Here is a 27,812-nt window from a genome sequence, read left to right on the forward strand (position 1 = left end):
TCATTTGTTTTCCTTTTCTCTATAGGGGTACCAAGAGAAAAACAAGTTCATTGCTGCACAAGGTAAGTGCTGGATTCTCCCTGTAGGCCTGTCTGGTGGCAGTTGGGCTGAGGTCCTGCTCTGCCAGGCTGTGCCACTCTCACCACAGCACAGGGTCTTGCAGAGCTCCTCTGGCTGAAAGCAGACTTGACTGGTCCACAGTTTCTTCCCAGAATGTTTTTTTCCCAGTCAAAGACTAGTGCTGGATGTGTATGGGAAGGAGAAGCACCCATGTGTGCAACAGTGATTGCTGGAGGGTGTCAGAGCATTTCTGCCCTGAGCCTTGTCCTTCCTCCCTGGCCCACAGCTGCAGGGGAACGTGACCTCTGGCAATACTGACAAAGAGCTGCTGAAGGAAAGTCCCCAGATCTGTTCCTACACAGAGCACCACACTGATGTGGGTTCATTCCTCCTCCTTATTAAACCTCAGCAGACAAGAACATGGGCTTGTGAATTGAAGAGAAGTGTCCCTGTGGTCTTCCCTAGGCAGGACTCTCAGCTCTTGAGAGCAACAACCATCATGAGCCTTCCCAAGCCCAGCTACCCCCAGATCACCAGCTCACATGCACCATCCAGAGCCCTCCAGCTCTCTTGCTTTCCTTGTACCAGTCCAAACACTTCCCTAAAACCCAGATGCCCACTCACAGGGGGGGTTCCTGTCAGCAAAAGGGGGTTACCTGCCCATGGGAGGTGTTTTGCATCTCCCTCCTTGACTTGCAAGTGGCTTAGGACATCACCTAGGAGTCATCCTGGCTCTTGCTGGAGAAGGAAGGCTGGATCAGGTCCATCAGTGGTTCCAGGCTGGGGTAAAGCTTTGGCTCTCCTGTTCTCTTGGCTCAGCCTCAGGCTTGGCAGAGGAGTTCTTGGTTCAATGAGCTCTGTGTCTGGCAGGCAGCACATAACTTCGCTTGTGCCATGTTGAAATGGGATCCCACAGTTAAAGGCCAAGAGCCTGGGGTGGAACTTCTGCAGGCTGTGTGAGACGGCCACAATTTCCCTGGGTGACCTTGGACAAGTCATTCCCATGCTCTGTTTGTCTGATTTCCCCTTCTAGGGCTAAAAATGGAACTCCTGAGCATAAAACAGATCCAAAAAGCCCAGCTATTGTGTGAGAGGCTTGTTCCTTGGGTCAGACACCACCAAAGCATCTCCTGTGCTGACATCTACTGGCAAAAACTGTGTTGCAGCAGCCGTGGTGCTGGGGTTTGGTCCCAATGCTTGAGGAGTTGATGTGATCAACAGTGTTTCTCTTTACCTTCCCTTTAGGACCAAAGGAAGAAACAGTCAATGATTTTTGGAGGATGATTTGGGAGCAAAACACAGCGACAATTGTCATGGTGACCAACCTGAAAGAGAGGAAGGAGGTGGGTGCCAGAACGCTTCATGGGCTGAACCTGGCACGTCTTGGAGCCAGTGGCAGAGCTCAGCTGTGCTATTTTCTCTCCCCACAGTGTAAGTGTGCTCAGTACTGGCCAGATCAGGGCTGCTGGACCTATGGAAACATCCGAGTGTCCGTGGAGGACGTGACTGTGCTGGTGGATTACACCGTGCGCAAGTTCTGCATCCAGCAGGTGCTCCTGTCTCCCATCCCATCCCATCCTATCGCATCCCATCCCATCCCATCCCATCCCATCTGCTCCCATCCCAACCCATCCAATCCCATCCTCTCCCTTCCCATCCCATCCCACAGAATCACTGAACTGTTGAGGTTGGAAAAGCCCTTGAAGCTCCTGGAGTCCAACCATCCCCCCAGCACTGCCACAGCCACCACTGACCCATGGCCCTCAGCCCCTCAGCTCCACAGCTTTGGGATCCCTCCAGAGCTGGGAACCCCCAGCTCCCTGGGCAGCCTGGCACAGGGGCTGACACCCCTCTCAGGGAAACAGTTCTGCCTCAGCTCCAATCTCAACCTCCCCTGGGGCAACTTGAGCCCATTTCCTCTTGTCTTGTCATTCATTACTTGAGAGATCAACCTTCACCTCACTGCAGCCTCCTGTCAGGGAGTGTCAGAGAGGGCTCCTGTGTCCCCTCAGGCTCCTCTTCTCCAGGCTGAACACCCCCATTCCCTCAGCCCCTCCCCAGCCCCTTGTGCTCCAGCCCCTTCCCCAGCTCTGTGCCCGGCTCTGGCCACGCTGCAGCCCCTCAGTGTCTCTGTGGCAGTGAGTGAGGGGCCCAGCACTGAGCATAGCCCTGGAGCTGCAGCCTCCCCAGGGCCCAGCACAGGGGACAATCCCTGGCTACATCATCCTATCCCTTCCATGTCTGCACTGACCATCCAACAGACCCTGGCATGTTCCTTAGCTCCTCTGAAGTGCCACAAGAGCAAAGTTGGAATGTCACGACCCCAGCATCCATTTTTAGCCAGAGCTATTAAGAATTTACCCACCTCAAACACCTGGGAGCCCATTCCCAGCAGGTACCAGCCTGGCTGTACTGAGAGCAGGGACACTGGTGGATGCCAAGGCTGAAATTCCATCCTGTAATACTCCAGCACTTGCTGTTACCAATATTGGTTCCTGCTGCCAGCCAGAGACAGTTAATGCCTGCAAATAATCCCACGTATCCCTCAAGCCAAGACGAAGTCCAGTGCCATGTGCATTGGGTTGGATTCCTTTCCCATCTGTTGCTCCCTTTTCTCATCCTCTGAGCAGATCCTGGGTGCTTTAGTCACTCCATTTGCTTTCTTGCAGCTCTCTGAAGCAGTTGAGGAAGAGCTGGCAATGCAAAACTTGTCTGGACCCTGAGAGGGGTTTTCTCCCTTTGCTCCAATGATGTGGGTGGTTTCCTCCCCTGCCTTTAGTTAGGTGGCATCTCTCACCCCTCCCATGTGGGATATGATGCTGGGCAGTTGCAGTGTCATGCTTTTAGAGACTAATTTAGCCCCAGAACCTGGGACCATACCCTTTCACCTTCTGGATCTTGGTGCTTCTAGAGCTATCCAGCTCAGTCTTGGGGCTGTAGCTCTTTCTTAGCCATTGCTTTGGGGGATAGAAGGGAAAACTGAGTGTTTGTCATTAACCTGAAGACACATTTGCCCTTTCAGGTCGGTGATGTCACGAACAAGAAGCCTCAGCGCCTGGTGACTCAGTTCCACTTCACCAGCTGGCCCGACTTTGGGGTCCCCTTCACCCCCATTGGGATGCTGAAGTTCCTGAAGAAGGTGAAGACATGTAACCCCCAGTATGCAGGAGCAATAGTAGTGCACTGCAGGTAGGTCCTGCTCACAGCTGCCCTCTGCCTCTCCTGGGTGGCTTGGACAGTGTCTCCTCTTGCTATTAAAAGTAGGGGGGGGGTTCAGTTAGGTCTTTTAAAGATAGTTTTACTTCACTTTCTCGTGTTAAACAAGAATGTTCCACATGGGAACAGTCACAGGGTCATAGAATCATTGAATGGTGGGGGTTGGAAGGGCCCTGCAGAGCTGCTGCAGCCCCAGCCCCTGCTAAAGCAGCTTCCCCTGGCTCAGGGGGCACAGGAACGTGTCCAGGTGGGGTTGGAAACCTCCTGAGAAGGAGCCTCCACACCCTCCCTGGGCAGCCTGGGCCAGGGCTCCCTCCCCTCAGCACCAAAGGAGTTGCTCCTCCTGTGCCAGGGGCACTGCCTGTGTTCCAGCCTGTGCCCATTACCCCTTGTCCTGGCAACTGGCCACCACAGAGCAAAGACTGGCTCCATCCTCTCCACACTCAGCCTTTAGGACTTTGCAATAGCTCCAGGGCTGGGCACTCCCCCAGCTCCCTGGGCAGCCTGGCACAGGGGCTGACAAACCCCTCAGGGAAAGAGTTCTGCCTCAGCTCCAACCTCAGCCTCCCCTGGGGCAGCTTGGGCCCATTTCTTCTTGTCCTATCATGCTTTACTTGGGAGAAGAGACCAACCCCCAGTGATGACATTTGCAACCCTCTGAGTCCACCTTTCCAACGTCTTTCTCAGGAGGCAGCTGACAGAGCTTTGTCTTTCTGTAGCATCTTTCTCCTTAAGAGCTGAGTTACCAGCAGAGAAGCAAGGCTTCCCTGTGGTGGAGGTTGCCTGCAAGGAGCAGCAGGCAGCTGGTAGTCAGAGGCAGCCTGTAAGGACTCTGGCTGTGGTGTCTGGCTCTGGTTTTGCTTTGGCTTCCTGCACTCCAGTCACTGCAGATGCTCTGTGCATCGCACTGCCAAACCCAGGGTGTGCTCAGCGCCAGCCTCAGCACTTCTCTCATCTCCAAACCACCTTTGGCTATTTACCTACTGCTGGCAAGCATCTGGCTCCCTCCTTGCCTCCTTCTGAAGGACCCCAGCAGCAGCAGTGCTCCCCTGACCTCTTGTCCCCCTGTGCCCTTGCAGCGCCGGCGTGGGCAGGACGGGCACGTTCATCGTCATCGATGCCATGCTGGACATGATGCACGCCGAGAGGAAGGTGGATGTCTATGGCTTTGTGAGCAGGATCCGTGCCCAGCGCTGCCAGATGGTACAGACAGATGTGAGTGTGCTCCTGCCCTTCCTCTTGGCCTTTGCTCACTGCAGTTAGTGTTGCCTTGGTGCAGTCAGGCCCCAGCCTGCAGCAACGTCCGTGTGAGGGCTGAGCATCAGCCCTTGTTTCAGAAGGATGTTGCACTGAGTGAGCCTTCTGCTGGGTCCTGCTCCTTTAAATCCCCTTCAGAGAATCACAGAGTCACTGAGGTTGCAAAAGACCTTTAAGCTCATGGAGTCCAACCATTCCCCCAGCACTGCCAGGGTCACCACTAACCCCTGGCCCTCAGCCACAGCTCCATGGCTTTGGGATCCCACCAGGGATGGGGACTCTCCCACCTCCCTGGGCAGCCTGGCACAGGGCTTGACAGCCCTTTGGAGGAAGAAATTCTTCCCCATCTCCAACCTAAACCTCCCCTGGCACAACATGAGACTGTTTCCTCTTGTCCTGTCACTTGCAGTTTGAGAGCAGAGACTGACCACCTCCCTGCTCACAACCTCCTGTCAGGGGGTTGCAGAGTGAGGGCTCCCCTCAGCCTCCTTTTCCCCAGACTTGGGCAATGTTTTATCTCATATCACTTTTGTCTGACATTGTGTCAGCTTTGTCTGGCTTATTTGCTGTAGCAACTAAGGTCCCAGCCCCTGCAGAGCAGGGGAAAGGTTGTTACCCACCTCTCTGGGCTCTCAGAAGGTGTCATGTGCCCAGGGAGCACGAGTGGGCAGTGGGGTTGGGCATGGGATGCCCTCACTGAGCATGAAGCAGAGGCTGATGGCTTCTCCCTGTGACCCTTGCAGATGCAGTATGTGTTTATATACCAAGCACTCCTGGAGCACTATCTCTATGGTGACACAGAGCTGGAGGTGACTTCTTTAGAAATCCACCTGCAAAAGATCTACAACAAAGTGCCAGGGACCAGCAGCAATGGGCTGGAAGAGGAGTTCAAGGTGAGGGTGGTTCTTGTCCTGGTGGGTTGTGCTTGTCTTGTGCTGAGAGACCACCATGCCCTTGGCTGGTGTTGGGCAGCTCTGAGAGCTGTCCCTGCTTTCATTCCTTCCCTTGCAGAAGCTCACTTCAATCAAAATTCAGAATGACAAGATGAGAACAGGCAACTTGCCAGCAAACATGAAGAAGAACAGAGTGCTTCAGATAATTCCATGTAAGCCTTGTTGGTGTGTCTGAGGAAAGCTCATGGGTGGGTGAGGGGACTCTGGAGTGGTTGTGGGGACAGGAGGCAGGCTGGAAAAATGGGCCAACAGCAGCCTCATGAAGTTCAACACAGGGAAGTGCAAAGTGCTGCCCCTGGGGAGGAACAACCTCAGGCACCAGCGTGTGCTGGGGCCACTCAGCTGGAAAGCAGCTTGGCAGGGAAGGACCTGGGGGGCTGGTGGACACTGGGCACCAAGCTGAGCCTGAGGTGGCAGCTGCCAGAGAGGGCCAGTGGTGCCCTGGGCTGCATTAGCCACAGCATGGCCAGCAGGATGAGGGAGGGGATCCTTCCCCTCTGCTCAGCACTGCAGGCTTCACCTGGAGCTCTGGGTCTGGTGCTGGACCCTCAGTACACAGCAGAGACACAGGCAGACTGGAGAGAGCCCAGTGATGGGATTGGAGCACCTCAGCTCTGGGGAAAGGCTGAGATAAGAGCTGGGGCTGCTCAGCCTGGGGAAGAGAAGGCTCAGGGGTGTCATCAGTGTCTAGAAGTACCTGAGGGGAGGATGCCAAGAGGATAGAGCCAGACTGGAGCCAGGCTCCTTCCAGTGATTCCAATGACAGGACAAAGAGCAATGGGCACAGACTGAGACACATGAACATCAGGAACAGGAACATCCTCTGAATGTCAGGAAACACCTTTTGACTGTGAGGGTGATGGAGCTCAGGGAGGTTGTGGAGTCTCCGTCCTTGGAGAGCTTCAAAAGCCATCTGCAGTGCTGTGGGCACAAATGTCTCTGTGTCTTGGGATCCCAGAGGTGGGAAGGAGCCTGTGTGGTTGCTGTGGTGCAGCCCCTCAAGGGAGAAAGGAGCCTCTGTCTTGAGCAGATCCTACTCATGAAGCCCTCAGCATGTCCCTCCCCAAACCAGGGCATGGCACGAAGCAGAACCGAGTCTCCTCATCCCACTCGGGTGCTGTAAGCTGAGGACTCCCCATACCTCTGTCCTCTCACCCAGGCCTTGGGGACTTCTCAGCAGAAGGCCACACATGGTTATCAAGGAGGTGTTCCCCAAAACTCAGGTCATTTCCCTTGTGTTTCAGATGAGTTCAACCGAGTAATCATTCCAGTGAAGAGAGGCGAAGAGAACACGGACTACGTGAACGCCTCCTTCATTGATGTGAGTCTCCTGGCCTCTTCTTGCCATCTCCTCCCAACAGAAACCCAAGGGAGAGCTGCAAACCCAACTCTTCCCTCATCTCACACTGCTTCCTATGGAAAGGGTTTGTCCCAAACCCTCCTCTGGATGGGGCTAGATTCTTTCTCCAAGAAGCCCTTGTGTACATACAGAACCACAGAATGGATGAGGTTGGAAATGAGCTTTAAGGTGCCTGAATCCAGCTCTTCCCCCTGCACTGCCACAGCCACCACTGACCCATGGCCCTCAGCCCCACAGCTACAGGGCTTTGGGATCCCTCCAGGGATGGAGACTCCACCACAGCTCTGGATGGTTTCTTTGTGATGGGAGAGGAGAGCTGGAGCATGAGCACAGCCTGGTCTCCCTTCAGCAATCCCATGATGACTTTGGAGGAGCAGCTGCACTTAGCCATGGAAATGATTGCTGTGCAGCACGGTCCATTTGGTCAGAAAACATCCTCTAGATTAGGTAATGAATGGAGCAAGGTACAGATCCCCAAACCCTTGAGAAAAAAACAGGTCAATCCCATTCCACCTCTCTGGGTGAGGGCAGAGGGGAGGCAGAGAGGTTAAGTGCTGTCCTTGCTCTGAGAGGGAGGGAAGTGATTGCAACTCCTTTGCTCATGAGCAATCCTGTTGACTTAATGAAGTCAACAGCACCTTAACAGAGCTGGGGAAGGGGCTGGAGCACAAGGGTGCTGGGGCGGAGCTGAGGGAATGGGGATGTTGAGCCTGGAGAAGAGGAGGCTGAGGGGACACAGCAGCACTCTCTGACACTCCCTCACAGGAGGCTGCAGTCTGGGGGTCAGTCTCTGCTCCCAAGCAACAGGACAAGAGGAAATGGGCTGAAGTTCACCCTTGGGAAGTTGAGATTGGAGCTGAGGCAGAACTGTTTCCCTGAGAGGGGTGTCAGCCCTGTGCCAGGCTGCCCAGGGAGCTGGGGGAGTGCCCAGCCCTGGAGGGATCCCAAAGCCCTGGAGCTGAGGTGCTGAGGGCCATGGGGTAGTGCTGGGCTGGGCAGGGTGAGGGCAGGGCTGGGACTGCAGCAGCTCCAAGAGCTTTTCCAACCAAAATGATTCAGTGATTCTATGACTTCAGGGGGACATCTCCCATGTCTTTGGGCAGTGGTCCCAGCACTCCCTCAGTGACAGAGCCCTGCTCTCCTCTGTCCCAGCTTCTCTTTTCATCTCCTAATGGCAGGGTTTGTTTATTCCCCTCCCAAGGACAATTACTGCCATAGGTTGAGCCAGTAAACCCACCACATTCCCAGCTACAACATCCCAAATTAACTGTTGCCACAAATCTCCTTTGCTGGCTCTGCTGGGGCTGCTCTGGCTGCAGCAGCATCTGACAGAGCACAGACAGGAGCAGCCTCCTTCTGCTTGGAGATCTGGGAGTTTAAAAGTCACAGAGGCCATTTTTTGTGGAGGATTCAATTTCCTGCCTCTGCTGAACTCTGCTGAAGTGACAAGCTCTGAATGACAAAGCATCTTCAGTCACAGTCTGCAGTGAGGCCACAGGGGAACGTCACAGGGAGTCTGGAAACACTTGAGGGTTGATGGAAGAGCCAGACTCACCCAGACTGGTTTTCATAGATCATGGAATGGTTTGGGTTGGAAGGGATCTTTAAAGATCATCTCATTCCATCTAGTTTTGCTTATTTCTTCCCCAAAAATCATCCTTCCTTCCAGCAAAAATCATAGCTGAGGTACCTGGAGCTTGGGCAGGGCTCTGCTCGTACTTGGAGCTTGGGCAGGGCTCTGCTCCACACTGAGACTTTCCAACGTGGCTGAGGAGAGCAGGAGCCCCAAATCTTTCTTCACCAAGTGGACAAGGCCACCTGTGTGGGTGGGATGTGATCCTCCTCCAGCTGCAGTTCTCCAAAAACAAAGGTCTTGCCACAGTCAAGCACTGGCTGATGGCAGCTCAGCTCCTGCAGCTCCGTGCCTGGGCACAGACCCTCTGTCAGGGCAGGTTTCTCTGCCCAGGCTGTGCTGATTCAGTCTTGGTGCTCCTAAAACTCAAGAGAGCACGGTCACCCATGTCTAGGAGCTTTCCTGCCACTGCTGGCAGCCCCCAGGCTCCCCACTCACCCTCTTCCCACACGCAGGGTTATCGCCAGAAAGACTCCTACATCGCCAGCCAAGGGCCGCTGCAGCACACCATCGAGGACTTCTGGAGGATGATCTGGGAGTGGAAGTCCTGCTCCATAGTGATGCTAACAGAGCTGGAGGAGAGAGGCCAGGTAAGGGCCTGGGGGAAGCTGCCTTTAACCAGCCAGAGAAACCTGTGCCACCCCTTAAAGTCTCGCCAGGGCCCCGGCAGTGTCAGTGCCACACACATCGGGTGGTGTTTCACCCTTTCTCTGGCAGGAGGCAGGTGTCAGCCTCTGGTTCTAATTCTGATGCAAAGAACCCAGTTGTTTGTAGAACCAGGGTGGGGAGATGTTCCATAAATCAGCTCCAGACCCTCAGTTCTCAAAGCACCTTTGGGTGCAGCAGGCAGCTCCTCTCCAAAGCCAGCCCCTGCAATCCCACCTGGGTTTGGGCAGCTGCCAGCCACAGGAGAACAATCCTTCTGTTCAAGCCCATGGGAAGAAATATACAGGCTCCTCACTCTGTCTCATGCTGTGATGCTTTCTCAGGAGAAGTGTGCCCAGTACTGGCCATCTGATGGCTCTGTGTCCTATGGAGACATCACTGTGGAGCTGAAAAAAGAGGAGGAGTGTGAGAGCTATACGGTGCGGGACCTGCTGGTAACCAACACCAGGGTAAGTCTGGCCTTCTCCCTGCCCTGGGCACTCTTGGCTCTGGCTGTCCTCAGCCCTCACTGATGAGTTATGGTGCTTTGCAATTCCCCTCCCAAGTGTTGAACCTTCCCTCTGGCATCTTCAGCTCCATCCTCATCCCAGAGTAACATCCATCTCATTGCTCCCTGCATGCACCTCCCACCCCTGAGGGCTCCTGTCCTGCTGCCATCCAGCAGCCCTCTTCCTCCTTCTTCTGGTCTCTGTGCCCACCATTCCCTCCCACTGCCCATTTCCCAAAGCCCTGAGCTGGTGGGTTTCTGGGTTCATGGGTCTCCCACCAACTCACTGAGCTCCAGCTGTTCTCTTCCACCAGGAAAACAAGAGCCGGCAGATCCGGCAGTTTCATTTCCACGGATGGCCAGAGGTTGGGATCCCTGGGGATGGGAAGGGGATGATCAACATCATTGCAGCTGTGCAGAAGCAGCAGCAGCAGTCTGGCAACCACCCAATCACTGTGCACTGCAGGTAATGTCTGGGGCAGCAGGAGCAGGGCAGGGATTGTCCCCTGTGCTGGGCCCTGGGGAGGCTGCAGCTCCAGGGCTGTGCTCAGTGCTGGGCCCCTCACTCACTGCCACAGGGACACTGAGGGGCTGCAGAGCTGGGGAAGGGGCTGGAGCACAAGGGGCTGGGGAGGGGCTGAGGGAATGGGGGTGTTCAGCCTGGAGGAGGCTGAGGGCAGACAGGAGCACTCTCTGACTCTCCTGACAGGAGGCTGCAGGGAGCTGGGTCAGTCTCTACTCCTAAGTGACGGGACAAGAGAAAATGGGCTGAAGTTGCCCCAGGGGAGGTTGAGATTGGAGCTGAGGCAGAACTGTTTCCCTGAGAGGGGTGTCACCCCTGTGCCAGGCTGCCCAGGGAGCTGGGGGAGTGCCCAGCCCTGGAGGGATCCCAAAACCCTGGAGCTGAGGTGCTGAGGCCATGGGGTAGTGCTGGGCTGGGCAGGAGGAGGGCAGGGGTTGCACTCAAGGATCCCAAAGCCCTTTTCTAACTCAGATGGCTCTGTGATTGCCTCTGGGAGATGGCCAGAGCTCCCTCAGACGTTTTGGGCTCAGCAGGAGCAGCCTGGGCAGATGTGGTACAGCCTTTTCCTCCTTGGCTAAGTCTCCAGTCTCTGCAGAGCGTGTCCTGCCTCAGCTGGGAGTGGGACTGTTGGCTCCTCCAGCTCTCCAGTGATTCCTCTGTGGATTGATTGTCCCTGTCAGGCCAAATGGTTTCCTTTAGCTTCTTGGTTTCTCTTTGGCAGTGCTGGAGCAGGAAGAACAGGCACCTTCTGTGCACTGAGCACTGTCCTGGAGAGGGTGAAGGCTGAAGGGATCCTCGACGTCTTTCAGACAGTGAAGAGTTTAAGACTACAGAGGCCACATATGGTGCAGACACTGGTAAGTGCAGCTCAGCAGGGTCCAGGCTCCTTCTGCCAGCCCAGACCTTGGCCAGAGTGGGCTGGGGACTCAGGGATGAGCAAAAACTCCCTCAGGTGAAGGTTTTCTCTCTCCATGAAAGAGGAAGGGTCAGGAGGTATCTCCCCTTTCTCCTATTAAGGCAGGTGGAGTAGTGGAGCTTGGCTGGCTGAAGGCATCAAGCTCCTTTTGAGCACTGACACGAGTTGTAGGAGCCTCCCTGGAGACATCCTCAGCCACAGGCCACTCATTTATGGGCTTTAGGAGCCTGGAAAGCTTTCCTGAGTGGCTGTGACAGGGGCTTGGGCATGCATTGGGGCAGGGAGGGGAGGAGCAGGCAGCACTAGGAGAGGTCTTGCAAGAGGGTATAGCAAAGATACTGAGGGCCTTTAAAAAGGTCTTTTGGGGTGGAAACAGGAGCTCAGAGAGGATGGGAAAGGGAGGAGGGTGGGCAGCCCAGGTTTTGGGCACCCAAAGTTGGTGAGAGCCCCCTCACAAGTGGGAATCCAGTTCCTGCCCTCACTCAGGAACACCTAACCACTCTCAGCCCCACTTTCTACAGCCAATAAAGCATCAAATCCTACCTGGAGGTGTGAATTTTCTCAGCCTAACCCCGTGCTCTCCCCCCAATCCCCCAGGAACAGTACGAATTCTGCTACAAGGTGGTGCAGGAATACATCGACGCCTTCTCAGACTACGCCAACTTCAAGTGAAGAACACAAACCCCAGCCCCCTTCCCCCCACAAAAGACCACCCACCCCTGAAACAAATGACAGAAGAGTTGCCTTCTTTAATATTTTGTAATATTCTGTTTGTTAATATACCCCCCTTTCCCCCTCCCCCCAAGAAAACAACAACTATGTGTATATATCTTAACTGTTTTAGAGGTTGGTACCATAAGCTTCATATTAGCTGGAGATTTTATATGTAGCAAAGTGTTAGTGCACATACTGTTGGCTCCTTTTTGGTTTTATCTCTTTTATTTTTTCCAATGTTTTATTGGGGAATTAAATAGCTTTGATGTTTGGATGAATACTGTCACACCATCTCTCTCCTGGAGAGCCCATACAGGCTGTTCTTTTGCTTGTAAGTCCTTTTTTGAGAGGAGGGGGGGGGTTGTTTTGTTTTTCCCTTGAGGGAATAAAAGCCTTTTGTAAAAAGAAAAGAAAAAGGACAAAAAAAAACCAAGCCAAACCCAACAACAAAAGGATGAAAAGAAATCCTGGCTGTCACCTGTCAAACCAAACCAAACCCAGCCCCACGAGCACAAGGTTTGGCCTGAACCTGCAGGGAAATGGTTTCACTTGGGTTCTTTTTCCTGCTGGTCAGCTCTTGAAAAGGAACAAAACAAGGTGAAGAAAAAAAAGCAAACCAAAAGCAAGCTGCTCATTGTGTGTGTGTGTGTCCTCACTTCTGTGTCAAAGGCAGTTTCCTCCCACGTGCTGCTGGTTTGGGAGCTCCAAGGGTCTGCTTCATGTGTAACAGCAGCAAAAGAGATGTTTTGGAGCTGTCTCCAACTGATAATGTGCTGCAGGGTTTTGCATCCATCTCTTGGACAAGGAGGCTTCCAGGCCTAGGGGCTGGAGAAGCTGTCACATGGGTTCTTGTGGCATCTTGAGACATTGCAGAACCCCAGAGTGGTTGGGTTGGGAGGGATCTTAAAGCTCATGTGGTTCCAACCCCCTGCCATGGGCAGGGACACCTTGCACCAGCCCAGGTTGCTCCAAGCCCCATCCAACCTGCCCTTGGACACTGCCAGGGATGGGGCAGCCACAGCCTCTCTGGGCAGCCTGTGCCAGGGCCTCACCACCCTCACAGGGAACAACTTCTGACATCTCATCTCAGTCTCCCCTCTGTCAGTCTGGAGCCATCACCCCTTGTCCTGTCACTCCAGGTCCTTGGACAAAGTCCCTCTCTGGCCCCTTTAGGGACTGGAGGCTGCTCTGAGGTCTCCCCAGAGCCTTCTCCAGGCTGAACAACCACAGTATGAATCACAGAATCATGGCATGCTTTGGGTTGGGAGATACCTTCAAAGACCATCTAGTCTACCTTCCAGCAGCCCAGGCTGCTCCCAGCCCCATCCAACCTGCCCTTGGACACTGCCAGGGATGGGGCAGCCACAGCCTCTCTGGGCAGCCTGGGCCAGGGCCTCACCACCCTCATCACAAAGGATTTCTCCCTTATATCCAGTCTCAACCTGCCCTTTTGGAGTCTAAAACCTCAAGAAGGTCTCCAAATGGTCACTGCTAAAACCCCTGTAGCATTCTTAAGCTGAGAGAGACCCTTCTCCAGCCTGAGGGATGCTCTTGCCACCCTCCACACAACTTTAGATGGCTTTTCCCTCTCTTTCTTTCTTCCCACCATGGAGATCCCTTGGGATTTTCAGAGAATGAGGCCATAAAGAGCTACTTTTTATCACTCCCCTCCCAGGAGAAGACAGAATCCAGGGAACCCCTGAAGCTGGAGATGGGCCAGAGCACAAGAGGAGTCCAAAGGGTTGAGGAATGTCCTGAGGACCAGAGGTGCAGCACTTCTGGGTTAAAAACAAACCCAAACAGGTTGATTTGAATCAAGTTTTGCTACAAAGAGGTGTCTGCTGGACACCTCCCTTGTTCCTCCTGCAGGAGGGACCAGGACATGGTTAACTGGTGGCTTCAACTGGGAGAACTGGTTTCATCCCAAGGATTGGGATGGTGGGACTTGGGGACAGTGACATCCCTGCCCAGGCAGGGGAAAATTTGGGGGACATGGGGTTGAGATGCTGGCGATCGTGGGAAGAGCCACCCCATGAGATGGAGAATGGAGGTTTCCAGCAGAGCTTTTCCATCCAGCTGGGATTTCCCAGGGGAGTGATGGCTCAGAGGGGACACACAGGAAAAATAGACACACACCACCCAAAACAGCCCCCCAAAAACAGCCTCACTGCTGCTGCCATCACTGGGGACCCCCTCACGAGCCCCAGTATCATCACTTACAATAAACACCAACTCCTGCATTTGAGGGCTTCAGCCAAAGCTCCAAATCATCCTCAGAAACTAAGTACTGACCCCAAAAGAAACAGGGACCCTCCCGGGGTGGGGGCCACACACCCACCCACCACAGATGCTGCACAAGGAGCCTCCCGAGACCCCAGGGGCAGAGTTTTGGGGTCCAAGGACCTGCCCCGAGCTTTTTGCTGCAGCAGAGCCGAATGCAAATAGAGCCATGAGGAGCTGCCCGAGCTCATTCTGGGCTGGATGCTGCCCAAATCCCACCCCTGAGCCGGGCAGGGGGCAAGGGGAGGGCTTTGGGCTGCGTGCCCCCGTGGGTGCTCATCCCTCACCTCCCATCCCCAAACCACCCCAAAGGGCACCCATAGGTGCTCATCCCACACCTCCCATCCCCAAACCACCCCAAAGAGCGCCCATAGGTGCTCATCCCTCACCTCCCCATCCCCAAACCACCCCAAAGGGCACCCATAGGTGCTCATCCCTCACCTCCCATCCCCAAACCACCCCAAAGAGCGCCCATAGGTGCTCATCCCTCACCTCCCATCCCCAAACCACCCCAAAGAGCCCCTGTGGGTGCTCATCCCTCACCTCCCATCCCAAACCCACCCCAAAGAGCACCCATGGGTGCTCATCCCTCACCTCCCATCCCCAAACCACCCCAAAGAGCCCCTGTGGGTGCTCATCCCTCACCTCCACATCCCCAAACCACCCCAAAGAGCGCCCATAGGTGCTCATCCCTCACCTCCCCGTCCCCAAACCACCCCAAAGAGCACCCATAGGTGCTCATTGCTCACCTCCCATCCCCAAACCACCCCAAAGAGCACCCATAGGTGCTCATCCCTCACCTCCCATCCCCAAACCCACCCCAAAGAGCCCCTGTGGGTGCTCATCCCTCACCTCCCATCCCAAACCCACCCCAAAGAGCACCCATGGGTGCTCATCCCTCACCTCCCATCCCAAACCCCCCCCAAAGAGCCCCTGTGGGTGCTCATCCCTCACCTCCCCGTCCCCAAACCACCCCAAAGGGCACCCATAGGTGCTCATCCCTCACCTCCCATCCCCAAACCACCCCAAAGAGCACCCATAGGTGCTCATCCCTCACCTCCCATCCCCAAACCACCCCAAAGAGCACCCATAGGTGCTCATCCCTCACCTCCCATCCCAAACCCACCCCAAAGAGCACCCATGGGTGCTCATCCCTCACCTCCCATCCCAAACCCCCCCCAAAGAGCCCCTGTGGGTGCTCATCCCTCACCTCCCCGTCCCCAAACCACCCCAAAGAGCACCCATAGGTGCTCATCCCTCACCTCCCATCCCCAAACCACCCCAAAGAGCACCCATAGGTGCTCATCCCTCACCTCCCATCCCCAAACCACCCCAAAGAGCACCCATAGGTGCTCATCCCTCACCTCCCATCCCAAACCCACCCCAAAGAGCCCCTGTGGGTGCTCATCCCTCACCTCCCATCCCCAAACCACCCCAAAGAGCACCCATAGGTGCTCATCCCTCACCTCCCCGTCCCCAAACCACCCCAAAGAGCACCCATAGGTGCTCATCCCTCACCTCCCCGTCCCCAAACCACCCCAAAGAGCACCCATAGGTGCTCATCCCTCACCTCCCCATCCCTTACCCCACAGCCCCCGTGAGTGCCCGCTGGGTTGGGTGCCAGTGGGACAGGTCCCTGTCTCCCCCCACAGCCCTCGCACTCCCCCAGCCAGCCTGCAGGTAGGACCCGCATCCCCACCCCCCATCAGACACTCCCCAGGTCATTATCACCCCCCGGCCATAATCACCCCAAAGGTGATGCCCCCCCTCCCTCCCCAAATTGTACCCCCCGGGTTATCCCTCCCTGAATGATCCCCTTCCCCAGATTATCCCACCCCTCCGCTTATCTCCCTCCTCCAGAAGTGATACAGCCCCCCCAGGTGACTCCCCACAGCACTACACCCCCACTCCCATTTGTGTGTGCCTGTCCCACGGGTGTCAGAGTCCTGGGGGATGTCATGTCCCACGGGATGCTGGATCCCACCCGGGTCCGTGTCCCTCACCATGTGTGCACGTCCCACGCGTGTCCGTGTCCCAGGGACAGTGATCTTCTCTCGGAGAGTGCCTGTATCCCGTGCCGCGTGTCCATGCCCCACGCGTGTCCGTGTCCCGGGGACGGTGCCAGTGCACCACGTGTGTCCATGTCCTGGGGACGGTGCCAGTGCACCACGTGTGTCCATGTCCTGGGGATGGTGCCAGTGTCCCACGCGTGTCCGTGTCCCTGGTACGGTGCCAGTGCCCCACGCGTGTCCCTGTCCCGGCTATGGTGTCCGTGTCCCAGGGATGGTGCCAGTGCCCCACGCGTGTCCATGTCCCGGGGATGGTGTCTGTGTCCCGGGGACTGTGCCAGTGCCCCACGCGTGTCCGTGTCCCGGGGATGGTGTCCGTGTCCCAGGAATGGTCCCAGTGCCCCACGCGTGTCCGTGTCCCTGGTACGGTGCCAGTGCCCCACGCATGTCCATGTCCCGGGGATGGTGTCTGTATCCTGGGGATGGTGCCAGTGTCCCACGCGTGTCCGTGTCCCGGGGATGGTCCCAGTGCCCCACGCGTGTTCGTGTCCCGGGTATGGTGTCCGTGTCCCAGGGATGCTGCCAGTGCCCCACGCGTGTCCGTGTCCCTGGTACGGTGCTAGTGCCCCACGCGTGTCCGTGTCCCGGGGATGGTGTCTGTATCCCGGGGATGGTGACAGTGCCCCACGCGTGTCCGTGTCCCGGGGAGGGTGTCCGTGTCCCGGGGATTGTGCCAAGACCCCACGCGTGTCCGTCTCCCGGGGATGGTGTCCATGTCCCGGGGATGGTGTCCATGTCCCGGGGACTGTGCCAGTGCCCCACGCGTGTCCGTGTCCCGGGGATGGTGTCTGTATCCCGGGGATGGTGACAGTGCCCCACGTGTGTCCGTGTCCCGGGGAGGGTGCCCGTGCCTGTCCCCGCGCCCCGCAGGCTCCGTCCCGCACTACATTTCCCGCCGTGCCGCGCTGCCCCCGCCCCGTTCCGCCCCGTTCCCGTTGCCGCCCCGTTCCCGTTGCCGCCCCGTTGCCGCCCCGTTGCCGCGGGGCCATGTTGCGGGCGCTGAGGCCGGTGCTGGGCCCGGCGCTGGGTTCCGCCGCCGCCCCGGGGCGCGTCGGGCTCGTCCCGGCGCGGGGCCGCAAGACGCGGCACGACCCCCCCGCCAAGTCCAAGGCGGATCGGCTGAAGCTGCCGCCGCCCGTCGACCCCGAGGAGCTGCTGGTGGTGACGGAGCGGTACCGCCTGCACCGCCTCGTGCTGCGCGCCCTGCGGTACCCGCGCGGACGGCGGGGGCGGCTGGGGGCTGCTGCGGGGCTGGGGGCTGCTTGGGGGACAGGGGGCTGCTGCGGGGCTGGGGGCTGCTGCGGGACTAGGGGCTGCTGCGGGACAGGGGGCTGCTGGGGCAGCTGGGGGACAGGGGGCTGCTGCGGGCTGCTGCGGGGCTGGGGGACAGGGGGCTGCTGCGGGACTGGGGGCTGCTGGGGGACTGGGGGCTGCTGCGGGACTGGGGGCTGCTGCGGGACTGGGGGCTGCTGCGGGACAGGGGGCTGCTGCGGGCTGTTGGGGGACTGGGGGCTGCTGGGGGACTGGGGGCTGCTGCGGGACTGGGGGCTGCTGGGGGCTGCTGCGGGACTGGGGGCTGCTGGGGGCTGCTGGGGGACTGGGGGCTGCTGGGGGACTGGGGGCTGCTGGGGGCTGCTGGGGGACTGGGGGCTGCTGGGGGACAGGGGGCTGCTGCGGGACAGGGGACTGGGGGCTGCTGGGGGCTGCTGGGGGCTGCTGCGGGACAGGGGGCTGCTGCGGGGCTGGGGGCTGCTGGGGGTTGCTGCGGGGCTGGGGGCTGCTGCGGGGCTGGGGGCTGCTGGGGGCTGCTGCGGGACAGGGGGCTGCTGCGGGACAGGGGGCTGCTGCGGGGCTGGGGGCTGCTGGGGGTTGCTGCGGGGCTGGAGGCTGCTGGGGGCTGTTGGAGGACAGGGGGCTGCTGCGGGGCTGGCGCTGCTGGGGGCTGCTGTGGGCTGCTGCGGGCCTGGGGGACAGGGGCTGCTGGGGGGCTGGGGGCTGCTGTGGCTGGGGGCTGCTGGGGGACTGGGGCTGCTGGGGGACAGGGGGCTGCTGTGGCTGGGGCAGCGGGCTACTGGGGCTGCTGGGGGACAGAGGGCTGCTGGGGGACTGGGGCTGCTGGGGCAATGGGCTGCTGGGGGACTGGGAGCTACTGGAGCTGGGGCAGTGGGCTGCTGGGGGACTGGGGGCTGCTGGGGGGCAGGGATTGGGGCAATTGACTGCTGGAGGGGCTGGAGCAACAGGTTGCTTTAGGGGCAGGGGCTGGGGGCTGCTGGGGGACGAGGGCTGGGGGCTGCTGGGGGACTGGGGCTACTGGGGACTTGGGGGCTTCTGAGCAGGGACTGAGGCAATGGGGGGCTGGGGCAATGGGCTGCTGGGGGCCTGGGGCAACGAGCTGCTAAGGGCTGGGGCAATGGGGGGCTGGGGCAACGGGCTGCTAAGGGCTGGGGCAATGGGGGGCTGGGGCAGCGAGCTGCTGGGGAGCTGGGGCAACAGGCTGCTAAGAGCTGGGGCAATGGGGGGCTGGGGCAATGGGCTGCTGGGGAGCTGGGGCAACAGGCTGCTAAGAGCTGGGGCAATGGGGGGCTGGGGCAACAGACTGCTAAGGGCTGGGGCAATGGGGGGCTGGGGCAATGGGCTGCTGGGGGGCTGGGGCAACAGGCTGCTGTGGGCTTACTGTGGGACAGGAGAGCATTGGGCTTGTGGCTCTTTGGGGTGGGGGTTGAGGTAGAGGGGCTGGTTGTGGGGCAGGGGAGGGTTGGGTTTGGGACTATGTGGGGCTGCTGCAGTTTGGAGGTGTGTTGCAGGGGGCTGCTTGTGGGGCAGGGGGCTGGTTGTGGGGCAGGCTGTGGCAGGGACTCAGTGCCCCATCCCTGCAGGGCTGACTTCAAGCTGGAGGTGCTGCAGAGGAAGCGAGAGGCGCAGCAGGCCCAGGAGGACTCGGCAGCGCTGAGCCAGGAGCATCAGCTGCTGATGGCCTGGAACGCCCAGGAGAACGCCCGGCAGCGGGCGCGCAGGTCAGCGGCAAGCACGGCTCTGCGGGGCTGGCAGCGGGGAGACAGCCCAGAGCAGGGGCTGAGCAGGCCCACGGGCAGCCTGGGGCAGATCCTGGGGGCAGAGCCAGCAGCGGTGGCGTCTGTGTGAGGAGCAAAGGCTGCGGGACCTGGGGCTGCTCAGCCTGGATGGGAGAAGGCTGAGGGAGACCTCAGCAACACTTAACCCCCAAAGGGTGGGTGTCAGGAGGATGGGGCTGGTGGTTGTTGTGTGGTGGCCAGTGGCAGGACAAGGGGTAACGGGCACAAGCTGCAACACAGGCAGTGCCCCTGGCACAGGAGGAGAAACTCCTTTGGTGCTGAGGGAAGGGAGCCCTGGCCCAGGCTGCCCAGGGAGGGTGTGGAGGCTCCTTCTAGGAGGTTTCCAACCCCACCTGGAGACATCCCTGTGCCCCCTGAGCCAGGGGAACCTGCTTTAGCAGGGGCTGGAGCAGCTCTGCAGGGCTCCCCAAAGCCCTGGGTGTTTCATTTCCCTTCCCATGTGGCAGAGAGGAAAGAATCAGGAAAGAAGAGGAAGAGGAGAAGAGGCGCAAGGAGGAGGCAGCAGCCAGCATGGCGCAGAAGCTAGAGGCATTGCTGAAGGAGAAGGAGAAGGAGGTTCTGCAGCTGCAGGTGAGAGCAGATGGTGCCTGGGAAGTTATTTTCCTGCTGGGAGCTGGAACTGGAGCGTTGGTGCCTCACAGGGTGCTGGTGGGACAGAGCCTGAGTGAAAACAGGCTGAAATCACCCTGAGGGAGCCGCTGGTGTTTGTCCTGAGCTCATGGCAGCACCCGTGGCTCTGGGGGATGCTGAGCCACTGAGCTGTGTTCTGAGGCAGGATTGTCCTTCCTCCCTTCCTTCAGGAGGAAGCCCAGACCTTCATCACCCCCGAGAACCTGGAGGAGAGGATCGAGGAGTGCCTGAACAACCCCCGCAACCACAACTTCGCCATCGACAGGGACGGGCGCGTCGTCAGGCGCACAGTGCTGTCCTAGGGCTCTGCCCACAGCCCTGCCACGGCCCCTTCCTTCCCCTTGGCACCCATAAAGCCCTCCTGGAATCCTTGGAGGAGGCCAAGGGGTCTGGCTCTGTGTGTTCTGAAGGGTTAATGGTGCGGGGAGGAGGCTGAGGGGGAAATGAGGGGGGTTTGCTGCCTCTGCAGGGGCTTTGGAGGCTGGAGGGCTCTGCAGGAGAGGCTGATCCCACCTCTTGCTGGGTTGGGGTAGGGGGCAGCTGTGCCCAGGGGTCCTGCTGTGGGCAGAGGGACCCCTCCAGCCCCATTTATCCCACCTCTGGAGGCTGAAGCAGTGGAGTTTCTCTGTGTCCCCTGCAGGGAAACTGTCAGAGGGAGCTGCCCCGGCACCAGCCCCAGACCCTTCCACCTCCCTCTCCCCAGCCACAGCAATCCAACTTAAACTCACCCTTTTTAGCTGTGTTTCCCTAAAACTGCCATTTTTCATAGAATCACAGAACCATTTGAGTTAGGAAGAGCTTTAGGATCAAGTGCAACCCCTGCCCAGCCCAGCACTACCCCATGGCCCTCAGCACCTCAGCTCCATGGCTTTGGGATCCCTCCAGGACTGGGCACTGCCCCAGCTCCCTGGGCAGCCTGGCACAGGGCTGACACCCCTCTCAGGGAAACAGTTCTGCCTCAGCTCCAATGTAAGCCTCTCCTTGTCCTGTCATTCATTACTGGGAGCAGAGACCAACCCCCAGCTCCCTGCAGCCTCCTGTCACAGAGCGCTCCTGTCTGCCCTCAGCCTCCTCTTCTCCAGGCTCAACACCCCCATTCCCTCAGCCCCTCCCCAGCACCCTTGTGCTCCAGCCCCTTCCCCAGCTTCTTTCTCCCCACTCTGCACCTGCCAGATGCACAGAAATCCACAGACTGCTCCATTCTCTGTACAAGTTTTATTTCTGATGGAGATGGTCTCTTAAGTGTTGAATCACAGAGCTCAGCTGGTCCCTCGTGGGTCTGGCACCAGGCTGGTGCAGCTGCATACATGGGGGTCCCTGTGGGCTCTTCTCTCCCAGCTGCTCTAAGCAAAGGGCATGTCCTGGTCACAGGAGGAGTCGAGCACACAGCCCTCTGTGTGGGAAAGGAGAGGGGAGAGCAGGGGGTGAGATGAACCCCCCCAGCACTGTTTAAGAGATGCATTTGAAATGGTCACAAAGTGGTGGGGGCTGGAAGGGCCCTGCAGAGCTGCTCCAACCCCTGCTAAAGCAGCTTCCCCTGGCTCAGGGGGCACAGGAACGTGTCCAGGTGGGGTTGGAAACCTCCTGAGAAGGAGCCTCCACACCCTCCCTGGGCAGCCTGGGCCAGGGCTCCCTCCCCTCAGCACCAAAGGACTTGCTCCTCCTGTGCCAGGGGCACTGCCTGCGTGCCAGCCTGTGCCTGTTACCCCTTGTCCTGCCACTGGCTACCACACAACAAACACTGGCCACCCACCCTTTAAGGATTGATAAGTGTTGATGAGATGCCCTCTCATCCTTCTCTTCTCCAGGCTGAACAGCCCCAGGTCCTGCAGCCTTTCCTCCTCACACAGATGCTCCATCCCCTCAGCATCTTGGTGTCCCTGCACTGGCCTCTCTCCAGCACTTCCCTGTCCCTCTGGAGCTGGTGTTGGCTCTGCCCCCAAGATCTGCCCCAGGCTCTCTGTGGGTTTGCTCAGCCCCTGAATTTGGGTCCTTTCCCCCTTCCCCAAGCCCCCACAGCCCCTTCCTGCCTTCCCCAGGGTGGGATCCAGGGCAGCCCAGGCTGAGCAGGAGGTGGTGGTTCAGAGAGCTGGGATGCAGCAAGTCCCTTGGGCACCATCCCCTCTCCCTGAGCTCAAACTCCCCGGGGGGAAGGTGTGGAGGGGGGTCCGTGCTGCCCTCACCGGTGCTGCAGCAGATGCCAGGGGCGGCGCAGGAGCCACTGCTGCCACAGGGCCTGTGGGCTGGCTGGCAGGGGGTGGGCAGCAGGTTCTCCTCCTGGCACCGCAGGCTCTCGGCTGTGCCCAGGTAACAGCCCAGCTCTTCTCCACAGCAGATGTTGGGGCCGAAGCAGCGGCCCTTGTTCCTGGGGCCGCAGGGCATGCACTGCTCAGGGGGGAAAAGGGAGGAAGGGGAGTGATTGGGGGAAGGCTGTGGGCAGGCAGAGCCTTTCCCAGCCCCGGGGGAGGTGGGAGGAAGGAGAAGGGAAGGGGGTGAGGAGCTTCTCCTACCTTCCTGATGTCCATGTCCAGCACGGCGCGTTTGCCCCCGATGGGGCAGTTCTGGATGTAGCAGGCGGAGGAGAGGGCCAGCAGCCCCAGGAGGCAGAGAGCCAGAGCTTTGGCAGGCATGGCTACAGGCTCAGGGATCTGCTCACCTCCTTTGCCCACCACTGGCCAGGGCACCTATTTATACAGAGGCAGCTGCTGCTTAGCGATGCCGCTGCCGGCGTCACCCGCCGCCCTTAAGAGCCTCAAGGCATTGCTGCCCACAGCACGGGCCTCTGCTAATCGCCACAGGTCGAGGACGTGAGGTCAAGGCCAAGCTGGTGGTTTTGCTCTTCGGTGATGACTCCACACAGGAGCTGGGGGAAGGTGCAGAGACAGTTGGAGGCTTGGATCCGTTCTCGTGTGGCATGGGCTGGGGAGGGAGGAGGGATGTGTCCTGCTGGGACCGGGGTGAGCAGGGGCTTGGGGTATCCTTTGGCTTTTGGTTCTTTCTAGCTGGGGGAAACCAAACCTGTCTCTTCCTCCAGGAGCATCTGAGGTGGGAAATGGGGAGTTTGGGTCCTTCCCACCCCTCTCTGCTCAGCCCTGGCTGTGTCCTGCTGCGGATGGTGCTGAGGCTGAGCCTGTCTCACTGCCTGGAAACACCAAACCTCATTGGCAACAGCCCAAACCCCCAAATTTCCCCCCAGCTGCAATGCCCTGGGCCATGTCATCAGCAAGTGAAGGTCCCTGTGGAAAAAACAGCGCTGAATCACAGAATCACAGCTTCATTTTGGTTGGAAAAGCCCTTGAAGCTGCTGCAGTCCCAGCCCTGCCCTCACCCTGCCCAGCCCAGCACTACCCCACGGCCCTCAGCACCTCAGCCCCACGGCTTTGGGATCCCTCCAGGGCTGGGCACTGCCCCAGCTCCCTGGGGAGCCTGGCACAGGGGCTGACACCCCTCTCAGTTCTGCCTCAGCTCCAATCTCAATCTCCCCTGGGGCAGCTTCAGCCCATCTCTTCATGTCCTCACTCGTTACTGGGGAGCAGAGCCCGACCCAGCTCACTGCAGCCTCCTGTCAGGGTGTTGCAGGGAGTTCTCAGGAGATGCCCTTGGCCTTCTTGCCACCCTGGGCATGCTGCTGGCTCCTGTTCAGTCGTTGGCACCAACCCCCCCAGGCCCTTTCCCTGCAGCAGTTTCCAGCCCCTCTGCCCCAGCCTGGTGCGGGGTCTGGGCTTGGGGTGTCCCAAGGGCAGCACCCAGCCCTTGCCCTTGTTCAACCTCATCCCATTGCCCTCAGCCCATGGCTCCAGCCTGGCCAGGGCCCTCTGCAGACCCTCCGTGCCCTCAAGCACATCAGTTTCACGTCCTCAGCAAACCGAGAGCTTGCCAGGGCTGCAGCCGCCGGGCCGGGTCCTGCCCCCGCCGCCCCGCGCTTTCCTTACGGCCATTAAGAGCTTCCCCCGTGGCACAAATCCCAGCTCTGCCGACAGCTCTTACGTCCGTGGAGCCGCTGCCCCGCTGTCCCCCACTGCCGCCTCTTTAATTGGGAGCCGTGACCTGTTCCCGTGCGCTCCGTCTCGCTCCGGGGCCGGTCACCGGGGGCAGACGGGTCCCGACCCCGCCGAGCCGCGCTGCCGGGCAACGGCTCCGGGACGGGGCTCAGCGGCATCCCGGGGGAAAGGGCGGGGACAACAGTCACCCCACAGCCCCTCCGGTCGGTTTTGGGGTGCCCGGACCCCAATGGATGTGAAAAACCACCCCAAATATCACGTCCTGGTGCCGAGGCTCCCCGCAGCCCGGGGCGTCCCGCACCATCCTCCCGCGCTGGACACCCACCCCCGCCGCTGTTGCCCCTTTCCCAATGATTTGGGGGTGATTTTAGGTCCCCCTACACCCCCCTCGGGGCCGGGATAAGGTGCTGGTGGCGGGGTCTGGCGCTGGGTCCATCCCACTCCCCGCTTGGTGTGCGGGAGCTGACGTGCGGGAGCTCCACCTCCCCGCAGCCGCCACCTCCCCCGGGGACTTTATAAAGGCCGAGCTGTCCCCCGCCCCGGGGCCACATCCCAGCGCGGAGCAGGGACCTCTGCAGGGTAAGAGAGACGGGAGAGAGTCGGGGTGACAGTGCCCAGAACCTGGGGGTGACGGTGGCAGAAGCGGAGGGGCCGGATCCTGCCCGTCGGTGCGTGGAGGAGACCCGTTGGGTGAGGGACGGCTGTGACCCCGGGGGTGGTGTGAGGTTCTGAACCCAAACCTTTCGCTTTAGGGGGCTGGTTTTGCCTTCCACGTGATGATGTTTCAGCGCCCGGGGCTCGGAGCTGCCTGTCGTGCTGGTTCCTGAAGGCAACGCGGCCCCGAATCTGCCCCACAGAGGGGTCTGGGCCAAGAGGTGACACGGTGGTGGCAGATCCCCGCCGTCCCCGGTCCCCCCGGAGCAGGGACACGGCGCTGGATGAGTCCCCGCACGGCAGCTCTGCAAGGACGGGGCCAAATCCTGCACCCGGCTTAGCAGAAGCGCTGCAATGGGAGCTGGACCACGCGGGGCTGGATGGGGGTTTGGGGAAGGGCAGGATGAGACCCCTCCATCACCGAGCTCCAACGGGTCCCCTGGAACCCCTCACTCCCCATCCCCAGCGCCCAGGATGAAGCCACCAAAGTGCACGAGGACTTTTATTGGGTGTCATATGTACAAAGCCGAGGTGGGGGCTCAGGGTGGGGGTCGGGGGGACGCCCAGCGCCCCGGCTCAGAGCAGGGGGTGCTTGCCCTGCTGCTGCTGTCGGTTGGCCAAGTGCATCAGCTTGAGCAGCAGGTCCCCAGCGGAGCCCTCCAGCACTGTCAGGTTCTTGTCGGCTGCCTCTGGAGCGCCCTCGCTGCCCTCCTCCAGACAGCTCGCGTCCATCGAGCAGGTTTCTCCAACAGAAAGCAAAAAAACCCCGTCGGAATGGGTTATTTAGTTGAGGGAAGGGGTTGGTTTTCATATGGGGAAGGAGCTGGAGGTGCCTGCATAGATCCTGCTCCAGCTTTGTCCCTCCTGTGGGCTGGGGAATGGGGCTGGGCTGGGTGTTACCTCATGAGAGGCTGGGGAAGGAGCTCTGAGCCCAAACCTTGTCATGGGATGCTTTGAGCTGGAAGAAATCTTAAAGCTCACGCTATTCCAACCCCCTGCAACCAGCCCAGGTTGCTCCAAGCCCCATCCAACCTGCCCTTGAACACTGCCAGGGATGAGGCAGCCACAGCCTCTCTGGGCAGCCTGTGCCAGGGCCTCAGCACCCTCACAGGGAACAACTTCTTCCTGACATCTCATCTCAGTCTTCCCTCTCAATCTGGAGCCATCACCCCTTGTCCTGTCTCTCCAGCCTCATGTACAAAGTCCCTCTCCAGCTTTCATTGTCCACCCCTTTAGGGACTGGAGGCTGCTCTAAGGTCTCCCCAGAGCCTTCTCTTCTCCAGGCTCTTCCCCAGCTCTCTCAGCCTGTCTCCACAGCAGAGGGGCTCCAGCCCTCTGATCATCTCTGTTGCCTCCTCTGGGCTTCCTCCAACAGCTCCATGTCCCTGTGCCCAGAGCTGGAGGCAGCACTGCAGGGGGGTCTCACCAGAGCAGAGCAGAGGGTGAGAGTCCCCTCCCTGCACCCGCTGCTCACTGTTCTTTGGGCACAGCCCAGGGGGTAATTGGCTTTCTGGGCAGCATGTACACCCTCACAGTAAAGAAAAAACCTCTTCCTTAGATCGAGTCCGAAACCAGCTATCCCCAAATTATCCCCAAACGAGGCAGTGCCTCAGTTTCCCCTTTAGGAAGACGAGAGCGGCCGCGGTGCCGCCACGGTCCCGAGCCACCCCAAGCCGGGTGACAGCCCCCTCGCTCCCCGCTCATCCCCCGGTGCTCACCGGCGGTGCAGCAGATGCCGGGGGCTGCGCAGCGGGCGCCGGAGCCGCAGGGCTGCCCGCCCGCCTGGCACGGCGAGGGCAGATAATCCTCCTCTGCGCAGCGCCGGGTCTCCGCCGTGCCCAGCAAACAGCCCAGCTCTGCCCCGCAGCAGATGCCGGGCCCGAAGCAGTTGCCTCTGTTCCCGGGGCCGCAGGGCATGCACTGAGGGGGGAAGGAGCCCCTTCAATCCCTCCCCAAAATAAGGGGGGGGGGTACACCCTCCTCGCTCTCCCTTATACCCAAAAGCAACTCGTCCCTTGCCCTTTGCCTCGGAGGTGACCCGTCTCCTCCCCATCACCTCCCACAGCCTCGTGCCGCAGCACTGGCTCCGCTTTGGGGGGATCCCCACTGCCCCCCGTGTTGTCCTTCCTGTCGGTGCCTCTCCCCTCCAGGCTGGGTCCCGTCGCTGAGGTGACAGCAGCATTTCGGGGACCTCATTCCTCTGCCACCTCCCCACTGCCTGCCCTCGGCCATGTGTCCCCCCCCCTCCCCCAAAACCGGGCTGCACCCGCTGCTCGGGGGAGCGCGGCAAGGTCGGGATGCTCACGAGGGACCCTCTCCCCCCTAAAATACCCCCCTCCAGAGCCCCCCGTACCTGCCGGAGGGCCGTGTCGGCCAGAGCCCGCTTCCCACCCCGGGGGCAGTTCTGGATGTAGCAGGCGGAGGAGAGGGCGAGGAGGCAGAGGAAGGAGAGGGGCAGCGAAGGCTCAGCCATGGCGGGGGTGTCTGCAGCCGTCCCACGCGTGTCCCGGGAAGCTCACTGCTCCTCTGTCCCGAGCTGCACCACCCGCTATTTATGCTGCCGTCGCCCCTTCCCCGGGGAAGAGGAGGAGGAGGAGGAGGAGGAGGAAGGGGGCTGGCTTGGGGGTTTTTTTTGCTGTTGTGTTTCTGTGTTGTTTCCTCTCCCTGCCACCCCCCGTCGCTTATTTTTTCCTTCCCAAATCGCAGCCAAGCGAATCTGTAATTGAGGTGATTCAGTGCGGGAGCGGCAGCGGCAGCGCCCGGGGCTGCTCGACCCTCTCCCCGTCCCGAGCCGGGGATGCTCCGAGGGGACGGGCCACGCCAGGGATGGGATGGGTCACCCCAGGGATGGGATGGGTCACCCCAGGAATGATCCGGGCACCGGGATGGGTGCTGGTCACCCCAGAGATGGTGCAGGCACCGGGATGGGTGCTGGTTACCTCAGGGATGGTGCAGGCACTGGGATGGGTGCTGGTCACCCCAGGAATGGTCCTGGCACCAGGATGGGTGCTGGTCACCCCAGGGATGGTGCAGGCACCGGGATGGGTGCTGGTCACCCCAGGGATGGTCCAGGGACCGGGATGGGTGCTGGTTACCTCAGGGATAGTGCAGGCACTGGGATGGGTGCTGGTCACCCCAGGAATGGTCCAGGCACCAGGATGGGTGCTGGTCACCGCAGGGATGGTGCAGTCACTGGGATGGGTGCTGGTCACCTCAGGGATGGTCCAGGCACCAGGATGGGTGCTCATCACCCCAGGGATGGTCCAGGGACCGGGATGGGTGCTGGTTACCTCAGGGATAG

General features: G+C 59.6%; 4 protein-coding genes across 8 annotated transcripts in view; 2 read left to right on the forward strand and 2 right to left on the reverse strand.

Annotated features, from left to right (window-relative positions):
* PTPRA (protein tyrosine phosphatase receptor type A) overlaps positions 1 to 12,411 on the forward strand; it is a 129,664-nt gene extending 117,253 nt beyond the window's left edge. For all 4 annotated transcript variants that reach the window (XM_061992085.1, XM_061992086.1, XM_061992087.1 and 1 more), the window contains 13 exons: positions 26 to 62; positions 1,306 to 1,403; positions 1,491 to 1,610; positions 3,083 to 3,249; positions 4,356 to 4,491; positions 5,277 to 5,426; positions 5,545 to 5,638; positions 6,731 to 6,807; positions 8,935 to 9,069; positions 9,469 to 9,594; positions 9,947 to 10,098; positions 10,877 to 11,012; positions 11,669 to 12,411. In XM_061992085.1, coding sequence (XP_061848069.1) covers positions 26 to 62; positions 1,306 to 1,403; positions 1,491 to 1,610; positions 3,083 to 3,249; positions 4,356 to 4,491; positions 5,277 to 5,426; positions 5,545 to 5,638; positions 6,731 to 6,807; positions 8,935 to 9,069; positions 9,469 to 9,594; positions 9,947 to 10,098; positions 10,877 to 11,012; positions 11,669 to 11,743 — 1,503 coding nt within the window. In that variant the 3' untranslated portion in view covers positions 11,744 to 12,411. The remainder of the gene's footprint in view (positions 1 to 25; positions 63 to 1,305; positions 1,404 to 1,490; positions 1,611 to 3,082; positions 3,250 to 4,355; positions 4,492 to 5,276; positions 5,427 to 5,544; positions 5,639 to 6,730; positions 6,808 to 8,934; positions 9,070 to 9,468; positions 9,595 to 9,946; positions 10,099 to 10,876; positions 11,013 to 11,668) is intronic.
* A 4,697-nt stretch (positions 12,412 to 17,108) lies between these two features.
* MRPS26 (mitochondrial ribosomal protein S26) lies at positions 17,109 to 20,240 on the forward strand. Of its 2 annotated transcripts, none has more exons than XM_061993381.1 (4): positions 17,109 to 17,342; positions 19,011 to 19,148; positions 19,673 to 19,796; positions 20,027 to 20,240. In XM_061993381.1, the coding sequence occupies exons 1-4, from the start codon at positions 17,122 to 17,124 to the stop codon at positions 20,156 to 20,158; spliced, it is 615 nt and encodes a 204-aa protein (XP_061849365.1). In that variant the 5' UTR covers positions 17,109 to 17,121; the 3' UTR covers positions 20,159 to 20,240. The 2 variants fall into 2 exon arrangements, with proteins under 2 accessions (XP_061849365.1, XP_061849366.1); XM_061993382.1 differs by having other exon boundaries at positions 17,109 to 17,306.
* Positions 20,241 to 21,199: 959 nt separating this feature from the next.
* Positions 21,200 to 22,486, reverse strand: LOC133625209 (neurophysin 1-like). The gene is made up of 3 exons (XM_061993866.1): positions 22,367 to 22,486; positions 22,040 to 22,241; positions 21,200 to 21,249 (listed from the first exon to the last, which is right to left on the reverse strand). The coding sequence occupies exons 1-3, from the start codon at positions 22,484 to 22,486 to the stop codon at positions 21,200 to 21,202; spliced, it is 372 nt and encodes a 123-aa protein (XP_061849850.1).
* Positions 22,487 to 25,087: 2,601 nt separating this feature from the next.
* Positions 25,088 to 26,984, reverse strand: LOC133625206 (vasotocin-neurophysin VT). Its single transcript, XM_061993845.1, has 3 exons — positions 26,865 to 26,984; positions 26,230 to 26,431; positions 25,088 to 25,254 (listed from the first exon to the last, which is right to left on the reverse strand). The coding sequence occupies exons 1-3, from the start codon at positions 26,982 to 26,984 to the stop codon at positions 25,088 to 25,090; spliced, it is 489 nt and encodes a 162-aa protein (XP_061849829.1).
* Between the last annotated feature and the right edge of the window lie 828 nt (positions 26,985 to 27,812).

The sequence above is a fragment of the Colius striatus genome, chromosome 3 (assembly GCF_028858725.1).
Source record: "Colius striatus isolate bColStr4 chromosome 3, bColStr4.1.hap1, whole genome shotgun sequence".
NCBI classification, from domain to species: domain Eukaryota; kingdom Metazoa; phylum Chordata; class Aves; order Coliiformes; family Coliidae; genus Colius; species Colius striatus.

Bases quoted from the DNA above. Each gene is read 5' to 3' on its own strand.
- MRPS26 (XM_061993381.1), top strand. From the start codon at position 17,122: ATGTTGCGGGCGCTGAGGCCGGTGCTGGGCCCGGCGCTGGGTTCCGCC. The intron at 17,343-19,010 runs GTACCCGCGCGG...CCATCCCTGCAG, and splicing joins CTCGTGCTGCGCGCCCTGCG to GGCTGACTTCAAGCTGGAGG. The intron at 19,797-20,026 runs GTGAGAGCAGAT...CCCTTCCTTCAG, and splicing joins AGGAGGTTCTGCAGCTGCAG to GAGGAAGCCCAGACCTTCAT.
- LOC133625209 (XM_061993866.1), bottom strand. From the start codon at position 22,486: ATGCCTGCCAAAGCTCTGGCTCTCTGCCTCCTGGGGCTGCTGGCCCTC. The intron at 22,242-22,366 runs GTAGGAGAAGCT...CCCCCTGAGCAG, and splicing joins TGGACATGGACATCAGGAAG to TGCATGCCCTGCGGCCCCAG. The intron at 21,250-22,039 runs GTGAGGGCAGCA...TTTCCCACACAG, and splicing joins TGGCATCTGCTGCAGCACCG to AGGGCTGTGTGCTCGACTCC.
- LOC133625206 (XM_061993845.1), bottom strand. From the start codon at position 26,984: ATGGCTGAGCCTTCGCTGCCCCTCTCCTTCCTCTGCCTCCTCGCCCTC. The intron at 26,432-26,864 runs GTACGGGGGGCT...TTCCCCCCTCAG, and splicing joins CCGACACGGCCCTCCGGCAG to TGCATGCCCTGCGGCCCCGG. The intron at 25,255-26,229 runs GTGAGCACCGGG...TTTCTGTTGGAG, and splicing joins CGGCATCTGCTGCACCGCCG to AAACCTGCTCGATGGACGCG.